The following is a 16,749-nucleotide window of genomic DNA, read 5'->3' as shown; positions in this document are numbered from 1 at the left end:
TTGCTAGCAAATAACATGGAAGTTATATACAATTACTATATGGAATTAGTGCAGATGACCATCTTGCTATGACTGTAAGAGATGTGGCTTTTTGTGATTTCCAAGAATCTGAAGAAAATATGTGACCTGAAGCAAATTTCTGTATGCATTTTACTGAGATAATGAACTCTTATTATTAAAAAAAAAATCATCACAAAGCTGGATTGACTTTCTCGGTATATAGTTCTACAAATTTTAACTCTTGTGTAGATTTATATTAACACTTCCACAATCAGAACACAAAATAGTGTAATCAACCTCCCCAAAAGAACCCCTCTCTTCAGTTTACAGTTATGCCCTCCCCACCTCCAATCTCTGGCAGCCACGCATCTATTCTTTATCGGTATATTTTTGTCTTATGAGAACATCACATAATGGAATTAAACAAGGCTTTAACAAGGCTGGCTTTAGAAAAACTTAGTATAGTACTTTGAGAATCATTCAAATTTTCATGTATCAATGGTTGTTTTTAAAAAGTTAATGCATATTGTATATATAGATACACCATAGTTTGCCGAACCATTTACCCATTGAAAGACACTTAGGTTTTGGCAATTATGAGTAGAGCTTTACATACACACACACACACACACACACACACACACACACACACACACACACACACTTATATTTTATTTCTCTAGGTTAAACACATAGGAGTGATATTGCTAGGTCATGTGCTAGTCATATGTTTAACTCTAAAAGAAACTGCTAAACTGTTTTACAGAGTGATTACTATCAGCCATGTAGAAGAGTTCCAGCATTCTAATAGGTATACATTATCATCTCCTTGTGGTTTTAATTTGCATTCACCCAATGGCTAATGAGATCTAACATTTAGTGATAAGTTTATTTGCCATCATTACATCCACTTTGGTAAAGTGTTAAAGTATTTTTCCCACTTCATAACTGGATTGTTGTTTCCTTATTATTGAATTTTGAGAGTTCTTTATATATTCTGGATATGTCCTTTGTTGAATATTTGAAAATATTTTCCTTAATCTTTTGCTCTTCTTTTTGTTTTATTAAAAATGTCTTTCACCTGTTGAAACTATTCCGGGGATCGGGGAGGGAGCTATAGGAAAATGATAGAGTGGGCTGAATTCAAGTATGATATATTTGATATACTGTTAGAACTTTTGCAAATGCCACAATATACCCCCAGAACAACAATTAAAAAGAAAGAAAGAAAGAAAAGATGTCTTTCATAGAACAAAAGTTTAAAATTTTTATAAAATTCATTTTTTTTCTTTTATGGATTCTGTGTTTGGTTCCATGCCTAACAAATCACTGCCAAACCCCAGGTCCATAATTTCAGAGATCATATGGATACTTGGTGTTTTCTGGAATGCTCTTCTCTGCCTTATTCTCCTGACTGTCTTCTTCAAGACACAAACTTTATTTCCTTCAAAAAGCTTTCTCATTTCCTTCCTCCATTATCCTATAGGCATTTCCTACTCATCTTTTTACTCTTCATGAATATTTATCTTCCCAACTGAAAATTCTGGTATGTGCCTCCTCCTAACAGGCAGGAAACTCCACAGGGGCAGACCTGTTATTCACCTATTATCCCTAGCACATTGGTTAGTACATAGTAGGTGTTGATATAGTCAATGAGGTTTTATTTAATGATATTATCCTTTTGTCCTTAATTATGGGTTATAGGGCAACTTGGGTAGCTATAAAAAGTTATTGTCTAAAGTACGTTAAAAAACTATTACCCTCAATTAAAAAAAATTTTATTATTTTTTTTTTTTGGTTGTATTGGGGTTTGAACTCAGGACATCACCCTTGTGAAGCAGGCTCTCTGCCACTTAAGCCACTCCACCAGTCTTTTTTGTGTTGTTTATTTTCAAGATAAGGTCTCACAAATGATTTGCCTGGGCTGGCTTACAACCTTGACCCTCCTGATATCTGCCTCCTGAGTAGCTAGGGTTACAGTCATAAGCCAGCATCAGTGCCCAGCTCAAGTTTGTTGAATTTTAAAGATATAGAGAAATGAATGACGTCCATGTAGAAGCATGGGAGATTTTAAATAGCTTAATCAATGGATATCAATTGGTGATATTGAAAGATAAACCCAAGCAGTAAACCTGTTTATCTACTGAAATTAATCTTTTGTTAATTACAAGACTGTTGAAGTGAGATTCATGTCATCACAATTCTTGAGTGGCCAACTTACTGGTAGCCAGTAACTATATAAAGAGAAGCTAGGGAATAAGCCCCCTAGTTGGGGAGAATATTCACATAAAGAAATAAACAAATCCTCTTGGAAATAAGCTACATTCGGTTGACAATAAAAATATTCATAAATTATATGAAATAATTGTTGTTAAATAACATTCCTAAGAAGTTAGATGTAATAGCTTTTATTTGTCTGTAACAATACAAGATAATAGGTAAAGAAAATAGCTTAATAGTTCCAGGCAAGCTTCTGAAGGTAAATAAAATTTGTCTTGGTATCTTTGGTCCACCTATCTCTGGTTCTGCCTTTCTTCTAACTTTGCATTCCCAAGGTCCTTCAGCTCTCTATTTCTGGACATGGATTACAAAGGGAGAGAGCTGAATTTCTGGGCAAGAGTCTGAATCTGGAGTCTTTTGATTGAGAGAATTGTGGTCCATTGTCACAGGTGAGATATACTTGGGGATCAGGAGAGGAATCCAAAAGTCAGAGAAGACAGTGGGGAGAACGGCTGAATTGATAATAATATAAGAAAGAATTAGCTGTGAGTAGGAGAAATGCGATAATATCAGACTAAGACTATGAAAGGTGACTTTCTAAAAATAGCCAGCTTTATTGAAGAATGACTGATGGAACTCTCTCCCATCGATGCTGGAAAGGGTTCCATGGCTGCTAACCATATCATCTTCGACATTTCATCCTTTTCTTGAGCTCAGGCTCAGTTATCTTCATACTAGAACCCTTTTCTCTATCAAAACAGGAAATACTTTGAAATCAAACAGTAACATTTGTTGGGTGATTATACTTCACCATGAATTGTAGTCACTAAATCAGTTTAATCAATCTTTGCCACGTTAAATGTTGTTTAAACTTTAAGTGTTATTTAAACTTTCTAATTATGGAATGACAGACTTTGTTTCCTGTTAGTATTCTCAGCAAACAGATGAGAAGAAATATTTTGTGTATAGTTCTCTAAGATGGATAGATAGATAGATACATAGGTAGATGGATAATCTCTAGTCATGAAGGGATTATTTCTTTTTATATCCTTAAAACTCTGATTCTCTTCTGAAATTTCAGTTTTGTTTCTAATGAGTAGCACTACAGTGTTAGCAAATCTGTTATCCAGTGAGCAGCTTAACCATGTGAACTGAGTCCAGTTGCCTTCTGTTCGTCACATGTGCAGTTGAGTCTGAACAGCAATCACTCCTTACATGATTCAGTTAGGCTGGTCCAGAACTCTGAGCCACAAGCTTCCACTCCATCTTGTTAATCAAGTACCTGCAGAGCCTCCACAGGATGGATCTCTTGGAGCCTTTTAATACTAAACAGTTCCTACTGGGAGGCAGCCATTCAGCAAATTGTTTTTAAAAGTCTCTAACCTAGTTATCTGACTTCAATAAAATCCCAGAGTGTTCATAATCTTCAACTTCTTTCACATAAAAGTGTAATAAACTGGCAGTAGTTAAGGGGCTAAGCATTAGATACTTCAGGCTAATTATTGTATAAATATTTAATCAACATTTTTGCGGGGGGTGGGGAAAACAAATGTTCTATTATTAGAAAGTATATACTTCAGAATTACTTATCTTTCTCTAACAAATATCTCATCAAATGTTCAAAGCAGAGTTTGTTTGGGTATGGAGCTATACACAGACATTCTCACATCTTTACATTTTATTCCATAGTTTGTGTATTCTTGTGGTTTTTGCCAAGCCACTCTTAGAGTTCAAGGCAAAAATATTAATTAATAGATGCCAGAAAGTTGCACCATGCTGTGCAATTTCAGAAATCCAGCAGAGACTGCATGTGTATGTTACCAATATAATCAACAAAGAGAGGTCAACACTTGTGAGGAAGGTATTTCTTTCCCCTCATGGTTCATCAGGTTCTGTGGGAGCTGGGTCAATTTGCCTTTGCTTTCTAAGTTATGTAAAGAGAAAGGTATTGAAACCTTAGTTAACTGGCACCAATGATGTCTTAGTACCTCTTACAGATTATTCCTCTGGATAGTTGCCTGGCAATTTTGATCCATGTCCTGACTCTGACTATATTCTACATCCATTATAAAGGGATCAAATCCTGTGTAAGAGGAATGGATGATGTGTTTTGTCATGGAGCTTTTGTGGTGCCAAGGTGATGCATCATCTTTTATATTGGGGAATGGGAGTGGCATAGGTAAGAAATGCTTATTTGTCTATTCTGGGTAGGTGGTATAATGATTACTCTGTTACCAGAGTCCAATGTCATCTGAAGTATCAATATGATGCCTGAATCAGATTCAGCTGGTCTAGAGTTTTCCCACAGCAGGTGATAACTGAGTGGTCTATATTTGCAAGCATGTGATTATTAGTATCCTTCTTTAACTTTTGCAAGCAAATAGCATCTGTAAGCAACTAGAGTTGATAGGACAACAGTCTATCAGTAATTTTGTGGTACAAACTGGTGACAAGGCCTTTTGCTCTCCTAGGTATGTAAAGTATTCTACATCTATAGGATCAAAGTTACACAAAAGAGACGGAGGTTAACAAATCCAAGTTATAAGATCAAGAGTGTGAGGAAGTTGAGAACACTGCCAAGACAGTAGCTGAAGTGATTATCATTGGTGCTGTGCTTGGAGCAAAAGGGGATGGAAGGGCTGGTAGGCTAAAGGAAGTAGAAGAGCCCTGTAGTGGAAGACAAGAGTGAAAAAGTTGGAAAAAGAGAGAGTGCTAGCATAGGAGATTTTCTTACATTGTTGCACAGGTAGAGTGATGACAGGTCCAGTGAAGAGCTGTGATAGAGATGTCTTAATGGAATGGGTATGAAGGTCCTAAGAGTTGTAAAGGAAATTTGAGGCTAGGTTGGTGGAGGTTCATCAATGTGAATATTGAAATTACCTAACATAATGGTGTGTTTGGTATGGAGAGAGAAAAATGGGAACCATACTCGTTTGTCAATGTAATATAGAGGAATTTAAAGTTTTTCTTTTTAAAACAGTAACTGAACACACATGAAATCAGAAGGTTATATTTCTAGCACAGAAAGATTATTTTGACACTGATAATAGGATACAGAATGCAAATGCTTATCTTAAAATTTTATTCGTAACAAAAATCACTACTAAAACCCAATTTTAAAAAATCATTGACACACAATTAAAAATAAGTAACTGAGTACTTTTAGCTGATGCCTGCATCACTCTGATCCTTAGTGCCATTGATGACCCTCATTTCATGTTTCTGGCCTCTTAGCACCATAATGGAAATTTAGGAACTTATAAGAACAGCTGACATGTCATACACCAATTCTGCCTACAAAATATTATGTGTGAAAGTGGCTGAAACTTTGGCTTAGTAATGTTTTTGTTTAAAATTTCTGGTTCTTAAACTATATTTTTATTGTTTTCATCTTTGGAAAAGTGTGGGTTAGAAATTAAGATATCCATTGTGAATTTCTGTATTGAACTGTGTCTTTGTGGGAGAGTTACAATTACCCCTTACAGTCAAGACCCCATAAGCTCATGAGAACAACTGGGAGTTCATATGAAGCACACATTCTAGCCCATCCTTCTTAATGTTAGATGTCTGAACAATGCATCTATCCAGAAGTGTTGTGTGCTCTGTGTATCTTACCACTAGCAAGTAGAACAACTGTTAGTTCTCTTACTAAAACCCCAAACAAAAATTGAAAAAGAGAACAGAGGGTGGACTGAGGGTGAGGGGGCAGTGAACCTCTCAACTTAGCTGAACATGCAATTTAGGCACCTGAAAGAACAGTAAGATTTTTTTGCGATTTAGAAAAAAGATCAACCTCCCCGAAGGAAAGGTAGGCCCAGTACACAGGAATATGGCCTGCAACTATGTATCTGAACTAAAACAAAGCCAGGTACTCAACATGTGCTATTGTAGGCTCTGATAACTGGTAGTAAAAAGAAAGCGTGACCTTTTATACCTCCCCCTCTTCCAGGGTAAAGTAGTCATCACACATTTTGCTTTTCTTTACTGCAGGACATTTGTGAAGACATTTCTGACCATGTCGAGCAAATCCATGCCCTCCTGGAAACAGAGTTCTCCCTAAAGCTGCTGTCCTACTCTGTCAATGTGATTGTGGACATCCATGCAGTGCAGCTTCTCTGGCACCAGCTCCGGGTCTCTGTGCTGGTCCTGCGAGAGCGCATTTTGCAAGGACTTCAGGACGCCAATGGCAACTACACCAGGCAGACCGACATTCTGCAAGCTTTTTCTGAAGAGACAAAGGAGGTCAGTGTTTTCTTTGAACTCAAGTAATGCCTTATCAAGTGTTTCCACTGAGAATGCTTTCATTTTGGAGGTGTGGATAGGAATTCTTTGTAGATAAATAAGCAGGTCCTAAGCAAGGCCTTGAATCCAGTCATAGTGACCAGAAGCTAGGACACTGTTAATGTGAATTTGGCTTTAGACCAGAATTCATTCATACCAAGTAGTTTGCACAGATATCATCAAAGATTTTGGTGCTAACCTAACTTCCTGATCCCCCTTCAATTATTAAACACATATTTATTGAGCACTTACTATGTTCAGGCACTTGGTGCCACAAATATAATAGTGATCACAACATGGTCTCTGTCATCAAGGAGAGTCAAATCTAGTAGGGAATGGAGACAAGTAAACATGTTAACAGCAAATGGTGTTTCCAGAAGGCCTTGGTTCTTGAGCTCTGGCATGGAAGAATACAAGCAGAACACGTGGGTGTAAATGGTGTTTATTAAAAGTTAGGGAAAGGGAAATACAAAGGGGAGCACGGTGGGGCACAGATGGAGTCTACCGGCAGAGAGAGTGTGCTTTTCTTTTTCAGGTGCTTTTGAAACTTAACGCTAATCTATGGGAAGGGAGGAACCAGCAAAATCCCATCCAATAATCAATGAGTGGAGAGGGGCATGGGTGGTTCCCAGCCAAGTGAGGGTGGTCTGGGCCATCCCTGGGCAACCTGCATATGAGTCCCAAACTTTCCTACTCTACCCTGCCTCAAATTCTCCCTGAGAGACAATATTCCAAGAAACTCTTTTTGGGGGGCTACTGAAGGGGGGCGGTCAATCTTCGGTATCTGCTTCAGGCTGACAAGGGGCAGCAGATGCTGCCTACAAAGGGAAATAATCTCTCTTATATCTTTCCCTTGAGGCTCATTTGGATACAGGTGTCTGAATTATCATCCAGCATAGTCAAGGTTTCTCATGAGCTCTGGGTTGCTCAGGGAGAGCTTGTTCATTTGTAGAGATCAATAGCCCCATTGCCTCATGATTTGGGACCTAAAGGCTCTAATTCTGGAAGAGATAAATTCGATTTAGAAGACATGACCTGAATATGAGCATTGAAAGGAGCATCAGAAGGGACTCTGCCAGGTGTGGCAGGAAGGATAAAGGACTTTTGAAAAGTGATAGTCTTTGCCTATAGGTATTTATACATTTTTAACTCTTAGATGGCCCTCTGTTTTGGACTGTCACTATAATGGGCAGTTAAGGACTGATTGATTGGGGCAATATCTACATTAGGGGCTAGGTGTACCAGGGGAGTAGGTGTCAGTCCAATTAGAGAGTAAACATCAATGAGCCCGTTCTGTACAGAAAAAGATTCACAGTGTCCTTAAACAGAAGTTAAATACCATTGAAAGTTAATATTGCTTTTGCTTAAACAGAAGGCCTTGGCCAAAGACATGAGTTTACCTTTTGCTGGAAGCTTACATATTAGAGCACAAGCATAAGAGCCCCATTTAAAAATCTCTCAGCTTTGGTTACTTTTAGAAGTCTGTCATAATTGACTCCAGCTGGATCTAGAGAAGTCCTCTCATTTGTGCAGTCCTTTTGAACTGTTTTGGGTGGCTGAACGCCACTTGTTCCTCTAAGACATTGGAGGACACCAACTGCTCAGGGGTTGCATCCTCTTAAACTGTTTCTCTGAGTAGTCATCTGTAAAGATTCTGCCAATTTGGAAGTTTTGTCCATTTGTAGCAGGAGTGGCTTCTCCTGGAAAATCTAGAAAGTCAGATTTTGTCCTATGGAAGGGTGGGAATAACACATTGAACAGATCAGACGTCAGTGCCAATGCAACATTTTTGGACAAATTAAGCAACAAAGAGATTTATTTGAAAATGGCTGTTAGGTTGGGCTTAATTAAATCTAATTGTACTGATACCTTTAAATTTCTGTAAAGTGTTATCAGGCTACAGTTATAAAGTTTTTACAAGGAAAATACAAAATGACCCCAGTACTTAAGAATGTCTGTCCTGGTTGACAGATAAGCACTTGTCAGAGTCATTTTTCATGAACTTGGCCTATATATACTCCTGAAGGATCAAACTGTAATGACCAAACCATGGTTAATCACAGTTTAAATCTTGAATTTTGTTAGGTAAAGTAATAAGTTAGTTGTCAGCACTGTCAATGCAGTACTGGCAATTAAAAACCCAAAATTTTCCAAGACAGTATCAGTAATTTTAAATAGTCCTTGTTTTAACATTTAATTGTATATCATATATGATTTAGCCGATGTCAGATAACCAGTGTTTATCCGACAAGCATGACAGGTAAACCAATGTTTATCTGACAAATGGATATCAGCCCTAAATGGCAGAACTTTTAGCATTGGTCATAAAAAGCAGAAATGTCAAAGACCTTATTAGATAGAATGTACCTTTGATAAAAGAACTATAGCTGTTTACATGGATACACTTTTAACTCCGTAAATGATTTATGACATCTAGATACACATATAAGACACTAGCAGTATTAGAACCATTTAAAAGAATTTTTACTTAGTTTACACTTAGTTTTCTCAGTGTTACCAGAAAAATACCTTAGGGTTTTTGCATCTGGCAAGAGACTAATTTAGGCAGGATGCAAAGAATAGTAAATAATTTTAAATGGGCTATGAAGAAAACTAGTCATCTTTTTTTTTTTGGTTAGCATGATCAAAGCACTCCCAGTATTTGAGGATACAGCCAAGTGGTAAATCTCAGCTTCTATGCTGGCTGATAGAGAGAGAGAGGGAAAGGGAAAGTGCGGTTTTTGGGAGAGAGTGATAACTTCCTGGATCCATGAGGTGTCCCTTCTTTAGATAATAAGGAAGTTCCTCATACAGGTCCTTTTCAACCTGTTTCCATCAGACATCTCTGGAGTGAACAAGTAGCAGGGGCCCCTGGCTTCGAGTCCTAAGGACCCATCTCTCCACCCCTGCATGAAGGTTCCTAAATGGAATGCTGAACCTGAATGTTAAACCAACAATGCATGTATTAAAACATACACTGGGCAAGGAAGCTGATACCAAAACAACATGTAAAATGAGAAGACAACAATATGAAGGAAGACAATTTATTGAGTATTAATAACCAGTACAGAATTAACTATCAAATCCAGATTGCACCAATGTAAGCTTGGCTGATGCAAACCCATCGCTTGTGGTCAATTTTCATATCAGGCCATGGGGTTGTAGTCAGCTTGTAAACTTGAAAAGAATAGGGGAACAAGTATATATTTTAAATAATAAACCAACAAGATTAATGTCTCAAATGATTAGATACAGAAATAGAGATAAGGGGGTAAGCATAAAGTTAGAAAACCCCATGACTGAGAGACATGGCTTGGATGTTATTAAAAAGTTACATCTCAGACTGCTGATGTTAACAGAATGACTTGGGACACATAACAGGGTTGTTGTGATCTGCATGTATTCCCTGGAGCCCAAAAATAACAGACTCAGTCATTGAGAATGGCATGTATAATTTAGTATTTTAGGATTAATTACCTTTTTGTAGACTCCTAAAAACTTAAGGTTTTATCAGCCCAACTGAAGGGTGAACTTTTGTTTGGTTTTGATAAAATTTTGTATTAGCCTAAACCACCAAAAGTCCCTGACAATTATTTTGATAAAATAGAAACCCATTTTTAAACACACTTAGTACCTTAAATTTTGACCTCAGAAAACCCTCTAGGCAAACTTTAAACTATAGCCAACCCTAATTGCATCTTGAAATAACCTTTGTAAACACTGAATTTATTTATTTATTTATTTTTATTCATATTTGCATACAATGTTTGGGTCATTTCTCCCCCCTGCCCCCACCCCTTCCCTAACCCTCCAACCCCCTCACTACCCAGCAGAAACTATTTTGCCCTTATCTCTAATTTTGTTGAAGAGAGAGTATAAGCAATAATAGGAAGGAACAAGGGTTTTTGCTAGTTGAGATAAGGATAGCTATACAGGGAGTTGACTTGCATTGCTTTCCTGTGCATGTGTATTACTTTCTAGGTTAATTCTTCTTGATCTAACCTTTTCTCTAGGTCCTGGTCCCCTTCTCCTATTGGCCTCAGTTGCTTTAAAATATCTGCTTTAGTTTCTCTGCATTGAGGGCAACAAATGCTAGCTAGATTTTTAGGTGTCTTACCTAGCTTCATACCTCCCTTGTGACTCTTGCTTTATCATGTGATCAAAGTCCAATCCCCTTGTTGTGTTTGCCCTTGATCTAAGGTCTGCATATGAGGGAGAACATATGGTTTTTGGTCTTTTGGGCCAGGTTAACCTCACTCAGAATGATGTTCTCCAATTCCATCCATTTACCAGCAAATGATAACATTTCGTTCTTCTTCATGGCTGCATAGAATTCCATTGTGTATAGATACCACATTTTCTTAATCCATTTGTCAGTAGTGGGGCATCTTGGCTGTTTCCATAACTTGGCTATTGTTAATAGTGCTGCAATAAACATGGGTGTGCAGGTGTCTCTGCGGTAACCTGTGTCACAGTCTTTTGGGTATATCCCCAAGAGTGGTATTGCTGGATCCAGTGGTAGATCAATGTTTAGCTTTTTAAGTAGCCTCCAAATTTTTTTCCAGAATGGTTGTACTAGTTTACATTCCCACCAACAGTGTAAGAGGGTTCCTTTTTCCCCGCATCTGCGCCAACACCTGTTGTTGGTGGTGTTGCTAATGATGGCTATTCTAACAGGGGTGAGGTGGAATCTTAGTGTGGTTTTAATTTGCATTTCTTTTATTACTAGAGATGGTGAGCATTTTTTTCATGTGTTTTTTGGCCATTTGAATTTCTTCTTTTGAGAAAATTCTGTTTAGTTCACTTGCCCATTTCTTTATTGGTTCATTAGTTTTGGGAGAATTTAGTTCTTTAAGTTTCCTATATATTCTGGTTATCAGTCCTTTGTCTGATGTGTAGCTGGCAAATATTTCCTCCTACTCTGTGGGTGTTCTCTTCAGTTTAGAGACCATTTCTATTGTTGACCAGAAGCTTTTTAGTTTTATGAAGTCCCATTTATCTATGCTATCTCTTAGTTGCTGTGCTGCTGGGGTTCCATTGAGAAAGTTCTTACCTATACCTACTAACTCCAGAGTATTTCCTACTCTTTCCTACCAACTTTAGAGTTTGGGGTCTGATATTAAGATCCTTGATCCATTTTGAGTTAATCTTGGTATAGGGTGATATACATGGATCATGTTTCAGTTTTTTGGAGACTGCTAACCAGTTTTCCCAGCAGTTTTTGTTGAAGAGGCTGCTATTTCTCCATCGTATATTTTTAGCGCCTTTGTCAAAGACAAGTTGGTTATAGTTGTTTGGCTTCATATCTGGGTCCTCTATTCTGTTCCACTGGTCTTCATGTCTGTTTTTGTGCCAGTACCATGCTGTTTTTATTGTTATTGCTTTGTAATATAGTTTGAAGTCAGGTATTGTGATACCTCCTGCATTGATCTTTTGACTGAGTATTGCCTTGGCTATTCGTGACCTCTTATGTTTCCATATAAATTTAACGGTAGATTTTTCAATCTCTTTTTGAATGTCATTGGAATTTTGATGGGAATTGCATTAAACATGTAGATTACTTTTGGAAGTATAGACATTTTTACTCTGTTGATTCTACCAATCCATGAGCATGGGAGATCTCTCCACTTTCTATAGTCTTCCTCAAAATCTTTCTTCAGAAGTTTATAGATTTCCTTGTAGAGGTCGTTCACATCCTCTACAACCTAGGTGTTTGATTTTTTTTGAGGCTATTATAAATGGAATTGTTTTCATATATTCTTTCTCAGTTCGTTCATTATTAGTGTATAGAAATGCTAATGATTTTTCTATGCTGATTTTATATCCTGCTACCTTGCTATAGCTATTGATGGTGTCTAGGAGTTTTTGAGTCGCGTTTTTTGGGTCTTTAAGGTATAGGATCATGTCATCTGCAAATAGGGATATTTTGACAGTTTCTTTACCTATTTGTATTCCTTTTATTCCTTCTTCTTGCCTAATTGCTCTGGCTAGGAATTCCAGTACTATGTTGAATAGGAGTGGAGATAGCGGGCATCCTTGTCTGGTTCCTGATTTTAGAGGGAATGGTTTCAGTTTTTCTCCGTTAAGTATAATGCTGGCTGTAGGTTTGTCATATATAGCTTTTATAATGTGGGGACTTTCCTTCTATTCCTAGTTTTCTTAGAGCTTTTTTCATGAAATGGTGTTGGATCTTATCAAAGGCTTTTTCTGCAACTATTGAGATGAACAAGTGGTTTTTGTCTTTGCTTCTGTTAATGTGGTTTATTACGGTAAACACTGAATTTAGATAACACTGTTTTAAATAAAACTCTTAGTAACTTTATACCTTAAAAGACTTAGGAAGAAAATTAAATTAAATCATCTTTTTAATAATAGCAATCTACAAGAACACATGGGTCAATTAAACTAATTATAGAAGAGTTAAATGGAAATTACACTCATGATAGAAACAGATTGAGATTATTGTCCATAAATTTTCCTTAGTCCTAAGGCAGAGGATAAATTAAGCCTGATTGGGATTAGAACTTTAGATAACTTTTGAGACAGTCATGCACATTAACTTTATAAAAGTAGCTTAGGAATCATCCTAACAACACCTACACACAGATGTTTTGACCTAGGCATGCCAAAGAATATCAGATATAAGTGCACATTTAAGCTTAAAATTGAGTGGCCTCAGGTACATAAGAAAGAGACAGACTAAGACATACACAGAAAGCACACAATGATATACAAAACAATCATATTAATTCAGAGTGCACTTTCAAATAAATTAATTTTTGTTATTATCTTTAGTAAATTAGTCAGCTAGATTGCTAAGTAGTTTATAACAATTCTTTACCACAATTACTTTATTTTTTTAACCCTTAACAGATTAATATAGTAAAAATGGCATGTATAAAAACTATATAAATTCAGAGAATTTTAATCACAAGTTATAATTTTTCTAGAGGATGGCAAAATGGTGCTGGACATGTGGTGCCTCCACCATGGTGGCAGCATTTCCTGTGACCACATGGTCTCTTCAAAGAGGCTTTCAGATGGAACACAGACATGTTACACGCAACATTCAGGCTCAAAATAGCAGTGTGTTATAGGAATAAAAGACATCTCCCCTTGAGAGACAGGTGTCCATGTGAGTTAGTCATCCTAATGGAAAACCAAATAACTGAAGCAAACTGAGGTGGGATTTAAAAAGTTTTGTTAGTCTTTTTGGATGTGACATCAGTTGATATTTTTGGAGAATTAGTCAGAGGCTACAGAACTTCTCCCTCTTTGAATATAACATCCTGTCTTTTAGTTTTAAAGGATTATCTAAATTTAGGATTACTAGGGCTAGGGCAAATGGCAGTAAACCTTCAAAGTTTGAGTGGCTTTTTGTTGTTGTCCAGTTTACTCCAGGTGTTTATAATTAGGTCCTGGGTTGCCTCATAAAGGGGCTTTGTTATTACCTAGAAAGCCAAGAATCCAAATCCTATAGAACCCAGCCATTTACAGATCCACAATTTAGAAAGGACCTTAAACAAGTTTAGAATCTGACATACTACATTGAGCTACAGAGAACAAAGTTTTACTAATGTCCAGCATTAAAGTTAATGTTACCCCTCACAAAAACAAAACAAAACAGAACAAATAAATAATTGAGGTATCATAATGGAATAGATTTAATTGCTAAGAATAAAACCTCTAATTAAATTTTTTGTTCCAAATGCCCACACATAAGGACCCATTCTTTTTAACCTCTTAGCTGTAAGTAAGCCTCATTTTTTCTGTAGGTAATAAAAAAAAAAGAAAAAGAAAACGTGTTATTTCTATTGTACTTTGCAGAATATCAACAGTGAACAGTTAAAGTTTGGTAAGGAAAATATAAAGCAAAACCAACAATAAATAAACAACTGTTTGAGAAGTTGGTACTTGTTAGAAATGTTTTCTGGGAGCTTGACTGTAAATGTCATAGAGAAGGATCCAAACTGTCCACACAAAAACTTAAAACAATTATTGTTAGAGTTTTTTTTAATGTGTAACAATTTGACAAAACAATTTTTATTGTACATCGAATTTTAGGGTAATAATTGTGATGGACAGCATTAATTAGTACCTTTAAGTTTTCCTTACCTCAAGTATATATTTAACATTTAATAAACCCCATCTGCACCCATATGTTCTGCTTGCATTCTTCCAGCCAGAACACAAGAACCAAGGCCTTCTGGAAACACCATTTGCCCTTAACATTTAGGGAAGCCAGCCGGGAAAAATGGTGAACCCCTAGATCCTGCACTTTGGAGGGTTTCTCTTATGCTTTTTTCTATTTTTCTTCACCCTGCCAAGGGAATGGGCTGAGCCCTGCCCTCAGGGAAGTAGCTGGGAAATGCCAGAGAGAGGGACACGGGTCCGCCTCCCTGTGGGTTGCGCTGTGGGGGTGAGTGGCAAGGTCTGCCCAATATGTGCTCCCCCCACAACTTGGGGCTAATGAGAACCGGCAGGCCACCTCAAAATCGCAACACCTTTCCTTCCTCCCTTTCCCTCATTCCTTCCCTGCCTCTTTTTACAAGGAGAGCTCACCCAGGGTCTCTAACCTCCCCAGCCCAAACAGCCACGTGGCTCAGGAACAACCATGAATAGCTGCTCAGGCTGGGTCCTCCCCTGACCCCGACCAGCTGGCATGGTTCTGTAGGGCAGACGGGAGGCGCTTACACCTGCCAGGTAAAACAAAACAACAACAATAAAACCTTTCGCCTCAGCGAGGACTGCCCGGGCTGAAGGAGGAGGGCATGGGGAGCGCCCAGCGGGCACAGGGGCTTGGGGCACCAGGGAAGCCGCTCAGCACGGGCCAGAAGCCCTGCCTAGCCAACGCGGCGGCTGCAGGCCCCAAGATCTGCTCCATGCCACTTCTGGTGGCCAAGGTCGTGCGCCTGGCTGGACCGCTTGTCCTATCTGCAGCCTTCTGTCTTCCCTCTGGACCCATTCCCTTGTCCACCTCCCTGCCATGCCTCTGTTCACCCTGGGCACCCCTTCCCAAGTCTTGCTGAGGTCAGTATTTTGTGGCTGTGGTTTGAAGCACCTTCGCGCATCTTTATATTTGAGGTCAGTCTTCAGTATTGTAGAGGTGCAAGAATATGTTGTGTGAGGGACAGTGGAACGCTGGATTTTCAGAGATTTGCTTCTCAGGTATTTTCTATCAGTTGAACTTCTGACTCTATTATCATCCTTCCTGAAACTGGATTTCTGATCCTATTTGCTTGCCTGATGTGACTCTGTGAGAACTGAAAGGCTGCTTAGTTTTGTTTCTGCCAGCAAACTGGAATTGTGGAAAACAGGAAAGAAATTAGGGAAAAATTCTCGGCTTTATCAGAATAAATTCAATTTGAAATATTTGTACAATGAAACATAACACTGATAAACTAAGATAGTAGATGTCCCTTCCAGCGAAGGAGGGTTCGTTTTTGCTCTTCTGAATTTAGTTGGAGTTCAGAACCACATTAAAGAGTAGATTTGAAACTCAAGAAAGTGAACAAATAAAATATGAGTTTTTTTCTTTATTTAAATATGGAACAGATCATATCTGGTAACAAATTGGCAAATGCCTTAGTAACATAAAACAAGCCAACTAAACAAATGAATAAAAAACACTTTAAGGCAAAGCTCAAATTTGTGCAAAAAATGTGTTGCACTGAAATTTTCTATATTCATACACTGTGATAAGCACTTTATATTTGTTTTATTTAGTAGAGAAGGTAACGAATATTAAAAAATAGATCCATTTTATAGAAAGAAAAGCTGAATTTAAGAGAGGTTAAACAAATGCTTAAGCACATAAACCTGGGAATAATTAAAACCAAGATATTTTTTAACCAACTTCTATTTTAATATTAATTCCTTCTCCCTTTCTTCTTTCCTTTCTACCTTCTCTACATTTCTGTTGATTTCCTACTATGTATAAGGCACTAGGCATTCAAAGATGTAACATTTAAGCAATCAACTTCATAATTTTATTTGATCTTCACCCCGTTCTGGGAGGTAGGGAAGTGTATTAATTATTTTTCTCATCACTATGACAAAATATCTGACAGATGTAAGGGATGACGGATTTATTTTGACTCACAGTTTCAGAGATTTAGTTTATTGTCATTGGCTCTGTTGATTATGTGCCCACAGTGAGGCAGAACATCACATTTGAGGGAATGTGTGGAGGAGGAGGCTGTTCACCTAATGGTAGACAGGAAGCAGAGAGAGAAAGAGACAGAGAGG

At 37.7% G+C, this 16,749-nt stretch overlaps 1 protein-coding gene across 5 annotated transcripts in view; it reads left to right on the top strand.

The window, feature by feature from the left end:
- Akap6 (A-kinase anchoring protein 6) overlaps positions 1-16,749 on the top strand; it is a 515,042-nt gene that overhangs the window by 206,628 nt on the left and 291,665 nt on the right. For all 5 annotated transcript variants that reach the window (XM_074068188.1, XM_074068190.1, XM_074068191.1 and 2 more), the window contains exon 3: positions 6,211-6,462. In XM_074068188.1, coding sequence (XP_073924289.1) covers positions 6,211-6,462 — 252 coding nt within the window. The remainder of the gene's footprint in view (positions 1-6,210; positions 6,463-16,749) is intronic.

The sequence above is a fragment of the Castor canadensis genome, chromosome 3, assembly GCF_047511655.1.
Source record: "Castor canadensis chromosome 3, mCasCan1.hap1v2, whole genome shotgun sequence".
NCBI lineage: Eukaryota > Metazoa > Chordata > Mammalia > Rodentia > Castoridae > Castor > Castor canadensis.
Note: the sequence above shows the minus strand (reverse complement) of the source record. Positions and strands in the feature narration are given on the sequence as shown.